The sequence below is a fragment of the Dreissena polymorpha genome, chromosome 10 (genome assembly GCF_020536995.1).
Source record: "Dreissena polymorpha isolate Duluth1 chromosome 10, UMN_Dpol_1.0, whole genome shotgun sequence".
In the NCBI taxonomy this organism is placed as follows: domain Eukaryota; kingdom Metazoa; phylum Mollusca; class Bivalvia; order Myida; family Dreissenidae; genus Dreissena; species Dreissena polymorpha.
The window spans coordinates 11,170,884-11,190,398 of NC_068364.1; the positions used below are offsets into that span (position 1 = coordinate 11,170,884).

Sequence of the window (19,515 nt, forward strand, 5' to 3'; positions counted from 1 at the left end):
ATTTTTTTTCATAGAAGTTAATTTTTCGTTATAATATGATTATTTATCATTCAAAATGATGTTTTACTAATTAATATCATACCCACACGCTAACCACCTGTGGTTACCAATAGAACACGAACCCACTCACAAGTCTGCATTATTCTGTATACATGACACACGTTTATCTAGTATATACAAATTATCAAGTGCAATAGTCATGTAGGTATTGATATAAGTAATTCGTTAATTAATTGATACTGCTAAAAATCTTACTCTCGCGGAACGGCTACTGCTTAAAATATTTGGGCCGCGGTGCTTGTGGCTTTGTTCTCAAAGCATTTGGATTTATTGCGTCCGTTAGCGATTTCCGACTCAAGGTTACGATTTCCTGATAACATATGTATTTATTTAATCTGTTTTCGAATGTCTGATAACATATGTATTTATTTAATCTGTTTCCGAATGTGTTAGCTCATGTGGAGATTCTAGGATACTGTGAAATAATGCGTGATGTGCGAACGTACGTTAACGTTTTTTCTCTTGACTTCTCCGCCTGAATCCCTCGACATTTTATGGAAACTTCACAAGAATGATCTTTGGTGATTCTCTTCTAAAATCTTCCAGGGCCGTTGAATACGTAGGTAACTATAGCTATACAAATGTTGTTTTTTTCCTGAAAACTTCTTAATACAAATGCACATATCCTTTCAAACTACAGGCGTTGGCAGTTTTAAGAAACCTTTTCACGTTTTGGTGAATTGACAAAATTGAAAATAATTTTTTCCAGTGTTCAAATTTTTCGTTGTAGTTATTATATTCGCGAGGAAACAGTATCAATGAACATTTACTACGCTCTAAAATATCCATTATATGAATCGTTTGACTATTTAAAGGCATTAAAATTATAAAGCGTTACAAACGCGAAACGATTAAATAATTTGGAGAGTTTTGTTGCTATCGTTATATTTTTTGACATTACGAGGATGGCTTATATAAAGTATAAAATACACATCATACTTTATTAGTAAGGATTGCCGAGATTGCTGGTTTAAGTGCTGTGCTTTTACTCCAATGGTAAGTGGTTTTATCCCAGCTGAGGATTACTTTTTTCATTCTTGAATTGTATTCTTTTTTTTTACTGGAGCTATTTAGATCAAATGTTTACATTTATCAATTTAAAGCATTTAATGACAAACTTATATTATTATTTGCCCAATGATCATGAAATTTGCTAAGAAAATGTGTTCTAATGATATCGCGGCTGATTTCTCCAATGGCAACGGAAACATCGCAAAAGCTGCAGACAACGTTTTTATACAATCTGATATACGTATTATCTTGACCATGTTGTATTCAATGTTGTATACAAGTTTGTAGCATTTTCAGTATTAACACCAGTATGCTTATTATTCATAGAAGTGCTGCGTATGTAACATTTTTAACTGCGAAATAATGATATGAATAAAATATATATACTCAAATTTTATTGCTATCTACATTTTACAGTATTAAATTTGAAAAGTTTACGTTGAAAGACTTGTTGGACAGTGGGGATTATAATATTAAGAGACCAATCCATTTTGCTTGCGCAATAAGCCGCACTCTCCATTAAGCGTAAAGTGTATATTTAACATGCCTTTAAACAAATCTTAACATAATGATTCTTTGGGAGTATGTTCGACAAAAAAGAATTGCTCATATAAATATACATTTTTGCTGAAAAAAAACAAACGATTTCCTCCTAAAGGTTCGTCAAATTGAACCCTTCTCACATTCATACTTTGTTCAAAACTCGTGTGAAATTCAACATGTATCGTGCATTTCTGTTAAGAAACGCCAAAAATGCCATCTGCAAATATTCCAAGAAAAGGATAACAAATAAATCACTTACAATGGACGATGTGTAATTTTGCGAGAATTTAATATCGGGAATTGTATGTATTGTTGAAATCATTAGAAAATAAAATTATACGGACGTTTTATTGAAAAACGTTGATTGTTTATTAACTGTTTTGTTTACTCGTCGTTTGTATCGAATTGTTAGCACGTGCTTTTTTAAAGTCGTGTTAGTTGATATTAATGTACATGTATATGTTACCCTTACTTTTCAAGACACGCTCGAGGGAACTGTAGCGACCTGTAGCAAATAGTTCCTATCGAAGGCGTTGTGACGCTCGCAGGCCATGACTTAACCACTTCAACTACCCAGCAACGAATAATAAACATTCTTAACGGCAGATTAGCCGACGTCATCCTCAGCGATATGGCGCCCTCAGCCTCCGGTAACTCGACACTTGACCACGACCGGATCTGTCAGCTGGCTGTCGCCGTGTTGAAGTTTTCTTCAGCGATATTAACAAAAGGTGGCAACGTGTTGTGTAAAACATGGGACGGGGCTGAACGAGATAAAGTTATGTCTGTTATGAAAAGGATGTTCCACTCGGTACAAATTGTTAAGCCGGATGCTTGCCGCTCGGAATCGGCAGAGATTTATTTGTTGGGGATGGATTTTTTCTAGATAGACACACATAAATTTTAATGACAATAACTCGTGGTCATGTTGTTTAAAATGCGCTTATTTGATGTACATGCGTGTTTGCATTTGTTTTATGACATTTTATCGCTAATGTCTCATCGCCCGAGCCCGACTTGCACAGTTAATATAGCACTTGGCTGACAATGAGGCGTTCATGAGTCTCAGTTTATAAATTGCTAGACTATCAATACGGCGTTCAAGAGTCTCAGTTGATAGAGCGCTAGACTTGCATTGCGGCGTTCATGAGTCTCAGTTGGTGTAACGCTAGACTGATAATGCGGCGTTCACGAGGTTCCGTTTATAGACTGATTGGCGTTCATGAGTCTCAGTTGATAGAGCGATTGTCTGAAAATGCGGCGTTTATTAGTCTTAGTTGATAGAGTGTTGGACTGACAATGCTCAATGTTCATGAGTCTCAGTTGATATAGCACTTGTCTAACAATGCGGCGTTCATGAGTCTCAGTTGATAAAGAGCTTGACTGACAATTTTGCGTTTATGAGTTTCAGAAGACAGAGCTCTTGACTAATAATGCGGCGTTCATGAGTCTCAGTTGATAGTGGGCTTGACTGAAAATATAGCGTTCTCGAGTCTCAGTTAATAAAGCGCCTTTACTGACAATGCGACGTTCACGAGTCTCAGATGATAGAGCGTTTGATTGACAATATGGCGTTTGTGAGCCTCAGTTAAGAGATAGCTTGGCTGACAATGCGGCGTTCATGGGTCTCAGTTGATATAGCGCTAGACTAAAAATAAGGCGTTCATGAGCCCAGTTGCGCTTGACGTACAATGCGGCATTTATGAGCCCAGTTGATAAAGCTCTTGACTTTCAATGCGGCTTTCATGATGTTCAGTTTAAAATGCGATTGACAGACGACGCGGCGTTCATGAGTATTAGTTGATAAATCGGTAGACTGACAATGCGGCGTATGTGAGCCTTAGTTGATAAAGCGCTTGACTGACAAAAGCGCTTTACTGAAAATGTGACGTTCAATAGTTTAAGTTAATAGAGCGATTGACTGACAATGCGGCGTTCATGAGTCTCATTTGATAGAGCGAGTGTCTGAAAATGTGGCATTCATAAGTCTCAGTCAATAGAGCGCTTGGCTGACATTGCGGCGTCCATGGTTCTAAGTTAATAGAGCGCTTGACTGACTATGCGGCGTTCATTAGTCTCAAATGATAGAGCGCTTGACTGACAAAGCGGCGTTCATGAGTCCCAGTTGATACAGTGCTTGACTGACAATGTGGCATTCATGAGTCTCAGTTTTGAGACCGCTTAACTTATAATGTGGCTTTCATGAGTCTCAGTTGATAGTGTGCTTGACTGAAAATGCGGCGTTTATGAGTTTCAGTTGATTGAGAGCTAAACTGACAACGTGTCATTGCGTCTTTTAGTTGATAAAGCGCTTGACTGACAATGCGGCGTTGTAAAATAAACAACACCACAATACCCTAAAAAGAGTCAATATTTTCTTATATGATCCATTCATGTTTGAATTAACGGCGCAATCTTTTTGTTGTCGTTATAAAATCGCCCGATCCCAGTTTCTTCCGTTGGTAATGTGATGGATAGACAGTCCGAGAATCGTAAGTTTGAATCCTAGCCCGACTACTTAACTTTTAAAGGAAAGTGCCGAAACACCATTTCTGCGGCAGCTCTAGATCTAGAGTAGGTCACGCGAGTTGTGTATATTGTAATTTCTTAAACTTTTACCAAGCATTTGTAAAAATATTCGTGATATGAACATTTACATATATATATTTGATAGTGACAAGTTTTTTTTCTCAGAGAAGTTGATTTTTCGTTATAATTTGATTATTTTTCATTCAATATGATGTTTTTACTAATTATCCCGCGCCATAGGCGGAGGGATATTGTTTTGGCGTTGTCCGTCCGTCCTTGTGTCCGTCAGCCGGCACTTTTGTGTCCGGAACCATATCTTGTAAGTGCTTTGGCGGATTTCATTGAAACTTGGTATGAGTATATATATGGATAAGAGGATGATGCACGCCAAATGGCATTGTACATCATCTGTTAATAACGGAGTTATTGCCCTTTGTATCTTGAAAAATGATTTTTTGTGTCCGGAGCCATATCTTGGAAGTGCTTTGGCAGATTTCATTGAAACTTGGTATGAGTATATATATGGATAAGAGGATGATGCACGCCAATAGGCATTGTACACCATCGGATAATAATGGAGTTATGGCCCTTTGTATCTTTAACAAATGCTTTTTTGTGTGTGTCCGGAGCCATATCTTGGAAGTGCTTTGACGGATTTCATTGAAACTTGGTATGAGTATATATATGGATATGATGATGATGCACGTTGGCGTTGTCCATCCGTCCAGAAAACTGTTGTGTCCAGAAGTATATTGGCGGGGGATATCAATTCAACGAATTTGCTTGTTAATATCATAGCCACACGCTAACCACATGTGGTCGAGCATAACTGAAAAACTAATAAAACGCTTACACGACACTGTACTCTTGTATTTGTTTACTGATTTCGAAGTAAGTAGTGTTATTATATTCGCAATAAACAAATAACACAGCAGGGCGTGGATTTCCATGCATGTTATTAAATGTTCTCTACCTAATATACTAGACTTATACGCTTGCTTAAAATAATCAGTTTATGTGACCTTATGCTGTCGAACGTGGGTTCACGCATTGTTTATAATCGTCACTCAAACCAGTTTACCATGAACCAATAAACATCAACCCTTTACGACGTAAACAAATGACAGTCACATAAAATATGCCTATGTCACGCCAAAGCATAATTAAACACAGTACAAACACAACTGTTCGTCATTAATAATATGTCCATATGCAAACTATATACAACACTGAACTTATACGTGCAGTAGTACCCCGGTGAATTCATTGATTTTGGAGGCCAAGAGATTGTGTAACCGAGCTCCATTTTCAATATTGTTCGAATATAGCGATTTGATAAACACTTGTTCCCCGAGTAGCAAACGGACCACGGTATCAGCATTGGCGTAGCTCGACCCTTTGTGGTTATAAAGCGCCCCGTTTGAATTCATGTTTCCGTTGACGTTAATCTCAAAGAACACTGAACCACCGGAGAAGGACAACAGCCGAGCGGTAAACAAGTAAATTCCCCCAACAGGAGCAGTGAAGACGCCATTGGAACTGTTGTACCCGGAACCGTGGTTGTACAAGACGTCCTCGAACACGATGACTTGTCCATCAGTAGGCGTCTCGTTCTTGACTCGCCTCGCTTTGAACAAGATATTCGGTGTTGTCCCCACCTCTGCATTTTTAAAAAGTTACACAAAATATAAAAACAAACTGTGTTTTCAGCAAATACTCGAGTTGTCAACACACAAATAAAATCCTGCTCACCGCCATCAAACAAACAATACTGCATAAACACACTGGCTGTTTATCCGATTTTGAAAATCTGTATTCTAACAGGATATTTGCTTTTAAATGATGAAATCAAGTAGGTGTATTTTGCAATAAGCAACGACAGAAAAATCAATAATTTATGCTATGATTACATAATTTTAAATAACAGGCTAATGCTCTAATGTCCCACTAAATTACTAGGCAATAGTTTGTACAAAAAATATTTTATAGAAATGAAAACATTATATGAATTTAAGTAATAAATAAAACTCGCCTTTTTTAATCTTCTCTATAAGCTGCTGCACTTGGTCATCAGCTCGAGACTGCAGTGTCGTCAGATTGTTACGGGATTCTACATACGCCTCCTTTATGAGCTCCAGACGGGAATCCTCGGTCTTCATTAGGTGGTCAATGTGTTCCCGTAGACTCGTTAGCTGCCCAAGTTGTTCATTCATCCGTGTCTCCCACTTGTCCATTTCTGCCTCCATTCGGATCAACTTCTCCAGAAGCTGTTCATCGTACGTGAACTCTGACTTGTACCTTGGCTCAAGGGAGGCGCCCCGAGTCGCACCAGGAGCAGACATCGCTAACAGCAACACAAACAACGCACAGGCACGCTGCATGACTATTCTATGACGGGGAGCTGAGAACTGACTGAAAGTCAGACAAGCATCTGAGCTGTAGACTCTGTGATTTCGATTTGCGTTTTAGATATAAACATCTTGTTTAAAATGAAAACAGATGCGCAGCGAAATAAGCCGCCTTTACAATGTGCGTATCCAGACTCGTTCACTGTAAAAATAGGCTATTGCAGTTACTGTCTTAAAGATTTGTGTTGTTCATACCTATTGAGATGTAGAAGCCATAATTATTAAGCAATTTGCTAACATCGGTAATGTGCTACTCCTTTCTTAAGTCCAAAATAAGAACTCATTGTTACTGTCTATTAAATGCAGAAAATGCAGTAATGGGCAATAGTGGATAAGGAGTACGCGGTCTAATGGTGCTCTGTATGATCTGCTAGAAAATTTCGAATAAGCAAGAAAAATCAACATGGGGACAGGCTTTATAGTACATACCTGATGAACGGACAAAATGTAGAAAAAACAGAACTACTATAGTTATGCGCACGTACGCCCTTGACAAAAATTTGGCGTTTAGTGCTAGCAATTATTTCGTGGAAAATGTGTTACCGTATACATTAAATGTATGTGTTGGAACACATGGAATGTTAATGTTCACTTGTATTTTCTCCATGGGATAATTGCTACGAATCTGAGCCTAGTCTGGGTTCATTTGAAATTACGTTAAAGTTAAACGCTACTGCGCACACTGATGTAAAGAGTAGCTTTTAGACCGACGCAAAATTTTAAAGATGAACTTAAAACAAATAAACAAACACTGTAACAACACAAAAGCGTACATGTTTACGGGGTTAAAGAGGTTCAGTACTCTCTCCGTGATTTCTAATCCAAAATGCACCCTGTCCTTGTAACAGTTATCTGAGACAGTGATATGACTGATATGGTGTGTGACAATGATTGTCTTTAAAAGAAAAGATCAGTGTAAAAACTTATATGTACATGACATGCTCTAAATAAAATACAAGAGTCTCTGTTGAAAGAGTGCTTGAATGACAATGTGACGTTCATGAGTCAAGATGATAGAAAGCTTGATTGATATTGTGGCATTCATTAGTCTATTTTGATAGAACGATATACTGACAATGCAGCGTTTTTAAGTCTCTGTTAATAGGGCGTTTGATTTACAATGCGGCGTTCATTAGTCTCAGATGATAGAGTTGACTTACAATGCGGCGTTCATGAGTTTCAGTTGACAGAGCGCTGGTCTGATAACGCGGCGTTCATGAGTCTCATTTGACAGAGAACTAGACTTTTAATGCGTCGTTCATGAATCGCAGATGATACAGTGCTTGACTGACAATGCGCGTTCATGAGTCTCTGTTGATAGAGTTCTTGACTGAAAATGCGGCGTTCATGAGTCTCTGGTGATAGATCGCTGGACTGACAATGCGGCGTTCATTAGTCTCAGCTGCTTGAGCACTTGACTGATAATACGGCGTTCATGAGTCTCAGTTGATATAGCGCTAGACTGAAAATAAGGCGTTCATGAGCCCAATTGATAAAGCGCTTGGATTACAATGCGGCATTCATGAGTTTCAGCAGAAACAGCGATTGACTGACACGGGGTGTGGCATGAGTCTTAGTTGATAAAGCGCTAGACTGACAATGCGGCGTACATGAGTTGTGGTTGAAAAAGCGCTTGAATGACAATTCGGCGTTCATGAGTATCCGTTCATTAAGCGCTTTACTGACAATTCGACGTCCATCAGTCTAAGTTGATAAAGCGATTGACTGACAATTCGGCGTTCATGAGTCTCAGTTGATAGAACGATTGACTGACAATGCGGCGTTCATAAGTCTAAGTTGATAGAGCTCTTGACTGACAATACGGCGTTCATGAGTCTATGCTAATAGAGAGATTGACTGACAATGCGGCGTTCATTAGTCTCGGATGATAGAGCGCTTGACTGACAATGCGGCGTTCATGTGTCTCAGTTGATAGAGTGATCTACTGATTATGCGGCGTTCATGAGCCTCTGATTATAGAATGCTTGACTGACAATGCGGCGTTCACGAGTCTCCGTTGATAAAGCGCTTGACTGACAATATGGCGTTCATCAATCTCAGTTTTCAGACCGATTTACTGACACTGTGGCGTTCTAATGAGAACGCGTTTATGACAAAACGGCGTTTATGAGTCTCAGTTAATAAAGCGATTGACTGACAATGCGGCATTCATGAGTCTCAGTTGAAAGAGCGTTTGACTTAAAATGCGGCATTCATGAATTTCTGTTAAGAAAGCGATTGACTGACAATGCGGCATTCATGAGTCTCAGTTGATATAGCGATTGACTGACAATGCTGCATTCATGAATCTCAGTTTATATAGCGATTGACTGACAATACGGCATTCATGAATCTCAGTTAATATAGCGATTGACTGACAATGCGGCATTCTTGAGTCTCAGTTGAAAGAGCGTTTGACTTACAATGCGGCATTCATGAGTCTCAGTTAATATAGCGATTGACTGACAATGCGGCATTCATGAGTCTCAGTTCAAAGAGCGTTTAACTTACAATGCGGCATTCATGAATCTCAGTTGATGGTGCGCTTGACTGACAATGCAATATTTATGAGTCTCGGTAGATAGAGCGCTAAACTGACAACGCATCCTTCGTGCGTTTTTAGTTGATAAAGCGCTTGAATGACAATGTAGCGTTTAGTTGATATAGTGCTAAACTGACAATGCGGCGTTGTCAAAAATAAACACAATACCATCAACAGAGTCAATATTTTCGGATATTATCCGTTTATGTTTGAATGAACTGTTCAGACTTTTTGTTGCCGGTATAAAATCGCCCGATCCCAGTTTGTTCCGTGGGTAAAGTGATGGATAGACAGTCCGAGGATCATAAGTTTGAATCCTAGCTCGACTACTTAACTTGTATAGTTCGAAAGTGCCGAAACAACATTTCTGCGGCATTTCTAGACCTTAATTTAAGCCAAGTAAAACGACAGATGTCAGTTACTTGCTTTAATCGGCTAACCTTGTCCACGGATAGTGTGAGCAGGCTTCAAACGGCCGTGATATTTTTCTGCCCCCGGATCCAATGATCGGAGAAATATTGATTTTGGCCTGTCTGTCTGTCTGTCTGTCATTCTGTCCAAAAACTTTAACCTTGGTCATAACTTTTGCAATATTGAAGATAGCAACTTGATATTTGGCATGCATGACATGCATTTTGGGTGGTGAAAGGTCAAGGTCATCCTTCAAGGTCAAAGGTCAAATATATGGCTTCAAAGCGCAGTAAGGGGCAATGTGTTTCACAAACACAGCTCTTGTTTATTTCTGAGATAATATTATAATCGGTTTTAAACACAAGAAAAAACAAACCAAATCGCTCTAAATGTTTAGTAAAATCTTTGAATTATTAAGATAGTCATCGTAATACTTAACAGACCAGTATAACCGGTCTCAAACACGTCAACGATGTATATCGATCAGTCATAGAAGTATTAAATCTTAAATCTAACCTGATATTCCCAGGTTGCTCTATAGTATAAAAAAATAATATTGTTATAAACTATCCATTGCTGAATATTAACAACTATGTAAAGAGAGTCCGACTTTAGGCGTAGCATTGGGCATTGTATTTTTAACAGTCCAGTAACTAATGACGGATAATGGTTTTGTAATTTTCGTTTATCAATGTCAAAGACAATAAACACTTTGTTTTTCTCTTAGGTATGGGTATTTATTTTTTACGTTAGCATGTTTGATGTTTATTTTCTCATCGTCCGTTTTCAGACCTTTTTCATTGCACGATTGCGATTGAATGATTCCAAATAACATGTTGCTATAGTTAGAGGAACTTTTCACAGATTTTGTCATGTATTGAAGTCTGTTATTAAATGCTTTAAATTGAACGATGTAAAAAAATACAAACATTGGAACTAAATAGCTCCAGTAAATAACAATAATAAAAAAGAAACAAGAGGGCCTGAAAGGCCCAAAGTCGCTCACCTGAGATAAAAAGAAATGAACTGTTCTTCAACAACAATGTGACTAAACTATTTTTATTCTTTCCAAACATTCATCATTTATACTAAAGCAATAATGCAAACAATACAAACAATTCATATAGAAATACAGTTCATAAACTTTCAAACGTTAATCATAGTTAAAACAATGTTTCGAAAACAATTATACACTTTCATGTCTAAATTGGTCAACAGTTTGTGTTCAGTATGAGGCAAATGCCTGTATAAAGCACTAGGATAAACAAACACCCGTGATCACTATAATTGAATTCACTCAATTCACTTCACTGAACAAATAATTAAGATCTCACTTTCATTGTATTATTCACTTAAGTCTAATGTAAGACACTTTCAGAAAACAAACAGTTTAAATCCATTTCTTCGGCTTTGATTAATCACTTATAACTTGCGTTTATTACAACACAAGTCACTTTAATTAAAAGATTAGCTGAGATTTGTCATTTAATAAATTCACTATGTTCACTCATCACTTATTAAAAACACTAACTTGTTGTTGCATAAAGTCCTGTTCTTTATTAAATCACTAACTCAATATTTCCACTTAGAGAAAAAAATACTTATTCACTTTGCCTTAGTAATCACTTAACTAATAATTGCACTTAGTTAAAAGAACTAAACTAACTCCACTAACTTAACATTCCCAGTTAGTGAAACACATTAAATCATTAATTCAAAATTTTCATTTAGAGAAAAATAAGACTAAGTCACTTTTACTTGGTGAAATTTCAACTTAGAACATTAAACTCACCTCAATGATAAAGCTAACAGTTGCTACATTAATCAGGTCTGGCAGATTAGTAATTCACTAACCCCAATCTTTCAATTAGTGGACTAACTCTTTCAACTTAGAGCCAGGGGGTCTAGCATTAGTCTTTCACATGTATACCCAGATGTTTTGGTTGATTAGTTCTTATGGGAAAGGTCAACAATGTGTCAGTCCCCTGATTCTGAAGTGTTGCAGGCATAGTAACATAGGTACACATCCAATCAAATGAGAGCACTGCTATTCTTAGCATCCAGGTAAAGATAAGCACGGATCAAAGATCATCACTGACCATTGATATTAACTATCTGCACTTACAGAGAGTTTAAAGCATTTATTTCATTTCTTAAGAATTATCATACAATGAAAATATACCTGATCTATCATTTATGAATTTATAAGTCATTAACTATCATCAATGAATTTAAAAGTTATTAAAAATTGTAATTTAAATAATTATTATTGTAAGAATAAAAACAAAGAAAACAATTACAAGGCAGGCGTTACAATACATATAAAGAAAACTGCCCCCCCCCCCGCCGGTCATGTTTTTCCATTATCATGACCTTTTTCGAACTCGACCGAGATATTTATAAAATCGATGTTTAAACAAATTATGATGATTAGGCAAAAACTGTGACTTCTAGAGTGTTCACAAGCTTTTTTATTGAATAAATATAAGGAAAATGACCCCCACTGGCGGCCAAGTTTTTTTACCAGTCCAAACCATTTTCGAACTCAACCGTCATATCCAAGACGTTCACAATCTGTCAAAAAACTGATATAAATATTAGTTTCTGTTAGTCTAGAAGTTGCTTCAAACATTTAGTTTATAAAATAAGTCTAACTTAATCTAAAGAACACAATTTATGGAGAGAGGAAAACTCAAGTTACTCAAATGTAAAAAAATAAGAAGAATTTACAAAAAATATTTCAATCAAAAGAGTCTTTATAATTTAGAAAATGCCAAATAACAAGGTTGCCATGGAAACATTTTCATAGCACAGTTGTCTGCTAAATACCCCAAAACACAGTAGGTTAACTTGGCTTATCAGTAAAGATAAAAGATAAGGCTCTACAGTGCATTAGTACATGTACATTTATTTTATGAGATAGGTTTTATTAAATTGCTTGCAAACTACTGTCTTTATGTACACCACATTTTATGAAAGAAGTCCCAGGTTTATACAAGGGAGTTAACTATTACTTAACTATTAGAAAGTATTACAAGGTATCTATTTTAACATTATGGCTTATCACAACTAGACTATTTTCACTATATACATATAGAGAAAACTACCCGCCCCTTGGCAGCCATGTTTTTTAAGCAAAGGTTACCATTTCTGAACTCATCCAAGATATCATTGGGACAAATCTTCTTAGCAAGTTTCATGAAGATCGGAAAATAAATGTGGCCTCTAGAGTGTTAACAAGGTTTTACTATAGCCATATACGGAAAAATGCCCAACCGACATCATTTTCGATCTCGTCCAAGATATTATTGGGATGAATCTTCTGACCAAGTTTTATGAGGATCGGACAATAAATGTGGCCTCTAGAGTGTTAACAAAATTTTGCTATAGCCATATAAGGAAAAATGCCCCGCCCCTTGGCAGCCATGTTTTTCAAGCAAACGTAACTATATTCGAACTCATCCAAGATATCATTGAAACCAATCTTCTGACCAAATTTCATGAAGATTGGACAATAAATGTGGCCTTTAGAGAGTGAAAAAGGCAAATGTTGACGTCGCACAACGGACGACGGACAACGGACGACGGACGACGGACAAAAGCTCACCATGACCACGTTGTGCTCAGGTGAGCTAGAAAGTAATCCTTAACTGGGCTCGAACCACTGACCCTTGGAGTAAAAGTCTAGCCCCTAAACCCTCGGCCATCCGTGCTCAGATACACAGACTTCATATATACTTTATATAAGCAATCGTTGAAATGTCACAACGTATAACGATAACATCAGGACTACCAAATTGTTCAATCGTTTCGCGTTTGTAACTCTTTATAATATTCAGGTTTTTAAATCGTAAAAATATGCATATAATGGATATTTGAGAGCATATATAGTACATGTTCAGTATTACTGTTTCCTCGCACATATCATAACTTCCACGAAAATTTGAAAATCTGAACCATTTTTTTTTAATTCTGTCAATTAACCAAAACGTGAAAAGATCCCTTTAACATAACAGTTGTACGGATGTTAACTTATTTAACTTCCAATATTAAAAACGTCCAGCATTACTGAACAATTAATAAAGCGCGTATACGTCTTTGTACTGTTGTATTTGTATCGTAGTTTCGAAGTAAGTACTGTTATTATATTCGCAATAAACAAATAACACAGCGGGACGTGGATTTCCATGCATTTTATTAAATTTACTCTACCTACTTTACTAGACTTATATGCTAGCTTAACATGGTGATTTTATGTGACCTTATGCTGTCGAACGTGGGTTCACGCATTGTTTATAATCGTCACTCAAACCAGTTTACCATGAACCAATAAACATCAACCCTTTACGACGTAAACAAATGATAGTCACGATAAATATACCTATGTCACGCCAAAGCATAGAACAGTACAAACACAACTGTTCGTCATAAATAAAATATTCATATGCAAACTATATACAACACTGTGCTCGAACTTATACGTGCAGTAGTATCCCGGTGAATTCATTGCTTTTGGAGCCCATATATCTGGCTAGCAACTCAGTATTGGTTACCTTGTTCGAATATAGCGATTTGATAAACACTTGGTCTCTGGGTAACAAACGGACCGAGGAATCAGCAGAGACGTAGCTATACCCTTTGTGATCATAAAGCGCCCCGTTGGAATTCATGCTTCCGTTGACGTTGATCTCAAAGAACACGGGTCCGTCCCTCTGGGACAACAACCGAGCGGTAAACAAGTAAGTTCCTCCAACAGGAGCAGTGAAGACGCCACTGGATCTGTCGTACCCGGAACCGTGGTTGTACAAAACGTCCTCGAACACGATGACTTGTCCATCAGTAGGCGTCTCGTTCTTGACTCGTCTCGCTTTGAACAAGATATTCGGTGTTGTCGCAGTTTCTGCAATTTCAAAAAGGTTAAAGTCAAACAGAACATCACCACCATCAAACAATCAATGCGGCGAAAACTAACTGGGTGCTTAAACCGATCTGGATACTCTTTATTCTAACACGACGCGCGGTTCGCTTAAAACGAATGAAATCGAGTAAGGGTTATTTGCAATTAGCAACGACAGAAAGCTCATTAATTTGTGTTATGCTTATATAATGCTTCAATTAAATGCTATTGTTCTAATCAAATACTAGACAATTGCTTATATATTAAATATATTTGAGAAATGCAACAATATCTCAATTTATGTAATACATGAAACTCGCCTTTTTTAATCTTCTCTAAAAGCTGCTGCACTTGGCCATCAGCTCGCGACTGCAGTGTCGTCAGGTTGTTACGGGATTCCACAAACGCATCCTGTATGAGCTCCAGACGGGAATCCTCGGTCTTCATCAGGTGGTCAATGTGTTCCCGTAGACTCGTTAGCTGCCCGAGTTGTTCATTCATCCGTGTCTCCTACTTGTCCATTTCTGCCTCCATTCGGATCATCTTCTCCAGAAGCTGTTCATCGTACGTGAACTCTGATTTGTACCTTGGCTCAAGGGAGGCGCCCCGAGTCGCACCAGGAGCAGACATCGCTAACAGCAACCCAAACACCGCACAGGCACGCTGCATGACTCTTCTAGGACGGGGAGCTGAGAACAGACTGAAAGTCAGACAATCATCTGAGCTGTACAATGTGCGTATCCAGACTCGTTCACCGAAAATATAGGATAATGCAGTCAGTGTGTTGAAGATTTCTAGGGTACACACCCAGGATATTTAAATGTATTATGCCATATGTATTAAACAATATTTTAGCATTGTTAACGTGAAATAACATTTTAAAAAAACTTGTGTATGTTTAAGTCATTCTTCCCCTATATAAAATGCATAAAATCCGTAACAGAGAATGTAGTGAAAATTGTTTTCACGGCCTAATGCAATTTCCACGACGAGTTGTCGTTTCGCGCTCTCACATACAATTTGATCGAGCTATGCTGGTTCCAGTCAGATATCAGCGCGGAGGTTGTGTCTAATGTTGCTTCCTCGCATGATCTTAAAAAATAACTATAAGAAAGAAAATGCGATTTGGGTACACGCTTAATCGAAAAAAAACTGACGAACAGACCAACTGGTGAACAAAACATAACTACATGTATCAACATTATGCTTACGTACGCCCTTGCGAAACACTTGGTATTTTAGCCAGTTGATGCTTCGTGGTAAACGTTTTACTGGGTAAGTTTAAAGTACAAAAAACTGGTGTTTAAATGCTTGAAATATTGGATGGAGCGTGGGAAAAACATTACATGTTCATGTTGAATTGAATTTTCTCACGGAATCATTTCTAAGAACAGTCCCGGATTACCCATTAGTCAGAATAAGCAACTGCCTATAGGCCCCGCGACATTAAGGGGCGCCATGAGATCGTGACGAAAGATTTATTTTACTAAGCCTAATCTAATGAATTGACAATGCAATTATTTTATATCAATGTTATATTTCGATTAAAGGCGTGACAATTTTATAGGCGTGACATTGTCTTACAAAGTGACAATCATCTCAACGATTTAAATTGACTGGAACTTGGCTTTTAATTGACACTAGCCTGACCAGGCCGACCATTGGCCTGGACATCCAGGGTGCTCAATCCGTCACTGTCTATAAGTCGTGTCCGGTTCCCGTTTTAAATAGTAAAAAATTAAAGGCAACCGAAATTGTGTGCATCGATGTAAAACTCACGTTTTTTGTATCGCATGAATTTAGAGACATTAGAATTGATGGCCTTGCCAGTGATAAGGGCACATGGGGAAAGGCATTTTGTGATAATGTATAGTGTCCCTAGACTGTTCAGTATTGCTTATCCAAGAATAGGGTTCCGGACCCAGACCATCACGACATTTAGCCATTTCTAGCCTTTGTTTTCTTATTTGATAGTCTGTATAATATACTCCGTACAATTAAAATAAATTAAGCCACAAATAGTCAATAATTAATTAATTTAAATATATAAGTATTTTAAAACAAATTGATTTCATTTTTAGTTACGTTGAAAGACTTGTGGGACAGCGGAGATTATAATATGAAGAGACTAATCCATTTTGCTTGCGCAATAAGCCGCACTCTCCATTAAGCGTGAGTGTATATTTAACATGCCTTCAAACGATTCTTAACATAATTATTCTTTGGGAGTATGTTTGACAAAAATTGCGCGTATTAATATACATTTTTGCATGAAACAAGTGAATGTTCACGATTTCCTACTAAAGGTTCGTCAAATTGAACCCCTCTCACATTCATAGTTTGTTCAAAACTCGTGTGAAATTGAACATGTATGTGCATTTCTTTTAAGAAACGCCAAAAGATGCCATCTGCAAATATTACAAGAAAATGATACTTTTAAAAGTGTAATTTTGCGAGAATTTAATATCGAGAATTGTATGTATTGTTGTAATCATCAGAAAATAAAATCATACGGACGTTTTATTGTAAACGTTGTTTGTTTATTAACTGTTTCGTTTACTCGTCGTTTGTATCGTATCGTTAGCACGTGCTTTTTTAAAGTCGTGCTAGTCGATATTAATGTTTACGTTGCCCTTACTTTTCAAGACACGCACGAGGGAACTGTTATTTGCATTGACCTGCAGCAAATAGTTCCTATCGAAGGCGTTGTGACGCTCGCAGGCCATGACTTTACCACTTCAACTACACAGCAACGAATAATTAACATTCTTAACGACAGATTAGCCGACGTCATCCTCAGCGATATGGCGCCCTCAGCCTCCGGTACCGCGGTACTTGACCATGACCGGATCTGTCAGCTGTCTGTCGCCGTGTTGAAGTTTTCTTCAGCGATATTAACAAAAGGTGGCCACGTGCTGTGTAAAATATGGGACGGGGCTGAACGAGATAAAGTGATGTCTATTATAAAAAGGATGGTCCGCTCGGTAAAAAGTGTTAAGCCGGACGCTTGCCGCTCGGAATCGGCAGAGATTTATTTGTTGGGGATGGATTTTTTCTAGATAGACACACATAAATATTGATGTCAATAACTCGTGGTCATGTTGTTTAAAATGCGCTTATTTGATGTACATGCGTGTTTACATTTGTTTTAAGAAATTTTATCGCTAATGTCTCATCGCCCGAGCCCGACTTGCACAGTTAATATAGCACTTGGCTGACAATGAGGCGTTCATGAGTCTCAGTTTATAAATTGCTAGACTACCAATACGGCGTTCAAGAGTCTCAGTTGATAGAGCGCTAGACTTGCATTGCGGCGTTCATGAGTCTCAGTTGGTGTAACGCTAGACTGATAATGCGGCGTTCACGAGGCTCCGTTTATAAACCGATTGACTGACTGATTGGCGTTCATGAGTCTCAGTTGATAGAGCGATTGTCTGAAAATGCTGCGTTTATCAGTCTTAGATGATAGAGTGTTGGACTAACAATGCTCAATGTTCATGAGTCTCAGTTGATATAGCACTTGTCTAACAATGCGGCGTTCATGAGTCTCAGTTGATAAAGAGCTTGACTGACAGTTTTGCGTTCATGAGTTTCAGAAGACAGAGCTCTTGACTAATAATGCGGCGTTCATGAGTCTCATTTGATTAAGAGATTGACTGATAATGCGGCATTCATGAGTCTCAGTTGATAGTGGACTTGACTGAAAATATAGCGTTCTCGAGTCTCAATTAATAAAGCGCCTTTACTGACAATGCGACGTTCACGAGTCTCAGATGAAAGAGCGTTTGATTGACAATATGGCGTTTGTGAGCCTCAGTTAAGAGAACGTTTGGCTGACAATGCGGCGTTCATGGGTCTCAGTTGATATAGCGCTAGACTGAAAATAAGGCGTTCATGAGCCCAGTTGCGCTTGACGTACAATGCGGCATTTATGAGCCCAGTTGATAAAGCGCTTGACTTTCAATGCGGCATTCATGAGTTTCAGTTTAAAATGCGATTGACAGACAACGCGGCGTTTATGAGTATTAGTTGATAAATCGGTAGACTGACAATGCGGCGTATGAAAGCCTTAGTTGATAAAGCGCTTGACTGACAAAAGCGCTTTACTGACAATGTGACTTTCAAGAGTCTAAGTTTATAGAGCGATTGACTGACAATGCGGCGTTCATGAGTCTCATTTGATAGAGCGAGTGTCTGACAATGTGGCATTCATAAGTCTCAGTCAATAGAGCGCTTGGCTGACATTGCGGCGTCCATGGGTCTAAGTTAATAGAGCGCTTGACTGACTATGCGGCGTTCATTAGTCTCAAATGATAGAGCGCTTGACTGACAAAGCGGCGTTCATGAGTCTCAGTTGATACATTGCTTGACTGACAATGTGGCATTCATGAGTCTCAGTTTTGAGACCGCTTAACTTATAATGTGGCGTTCATGAGTCTCAGTTGATAGTGTGCTTGACTGAAAATGCGGCGTTTATGAGTTTCAGTTGATTGAGAGCTAAACTGACAACGTGTCATTGCGTCTTTTAGTTGATAAAGCGCTTGACTGACAATGCGGCGTTGTAAGATAAACAACACCACAATACCCTAAAAAGAGTCAATATTTTCTTATATGATCCATTCATGTTTGAATTAACGGTGCAATCTTTTTGTTGTCGTTATAAAATCGCCCGATCCCAGTTTCTTCCGTTGGTAAAGTGATGGATAGACAGTCCGAGAATCGTAAGTTTGAATCCTAGCCCGACTACTTAACTTTTAAAGGAAAGTGCCGAAACACCATTTCTGCGGCAGCTCTAGATCTAGAGTAGGTCACGCGAGTTGTGTATATTGTAATTTCTTAAACTTTTACCAAGCATTTGTAAAAATATTACAAGATATGAACATTTACATATATATATTTGATAGTGACAAGTTTTTTTCTCAGAGAAGTTGATTTTTCGTTATAATTTGATTATTTTTCATTCAATATGATGTTTTTACTAATTATCCCGCGCCATAGGCGGAGGGATATTGTTTTGGCGTTGTCCGTCCGTCCTTCTGTCCGTCAGCCGGCACTTTTGTGTCCGGAACCATATCTTGTAAGTGCTTTGGCGGATTTCATTGAAACTTGGTATG

General features: G+C 38.0%; 1 protein-coding gene across 2 annotated transcripts in view; it reads right to left on the minus strand.

Annotated features, from left to right (window-relative positions):
• LOC127847501 (complement C1q-like protein 2) overlaps positions 1-19,515 on the minus strand; it is a 104,619-nt gene that overhangs the window by 40,582 nt on the left and 44,522 nt on the right. For both annotated transcript variants that reach the window (XM_052379510.1, XM_052379511.1), the window contains exon 2: positions 14,722-14,851. In XM_052379510.1, coding sequence (XP_052235470.1) covers positions 14,722-14,851 — 130 coding nt within the window. The remainder of the gene's footprint in view (positions 1-14,721; positions 14,852-19,515) is intronic.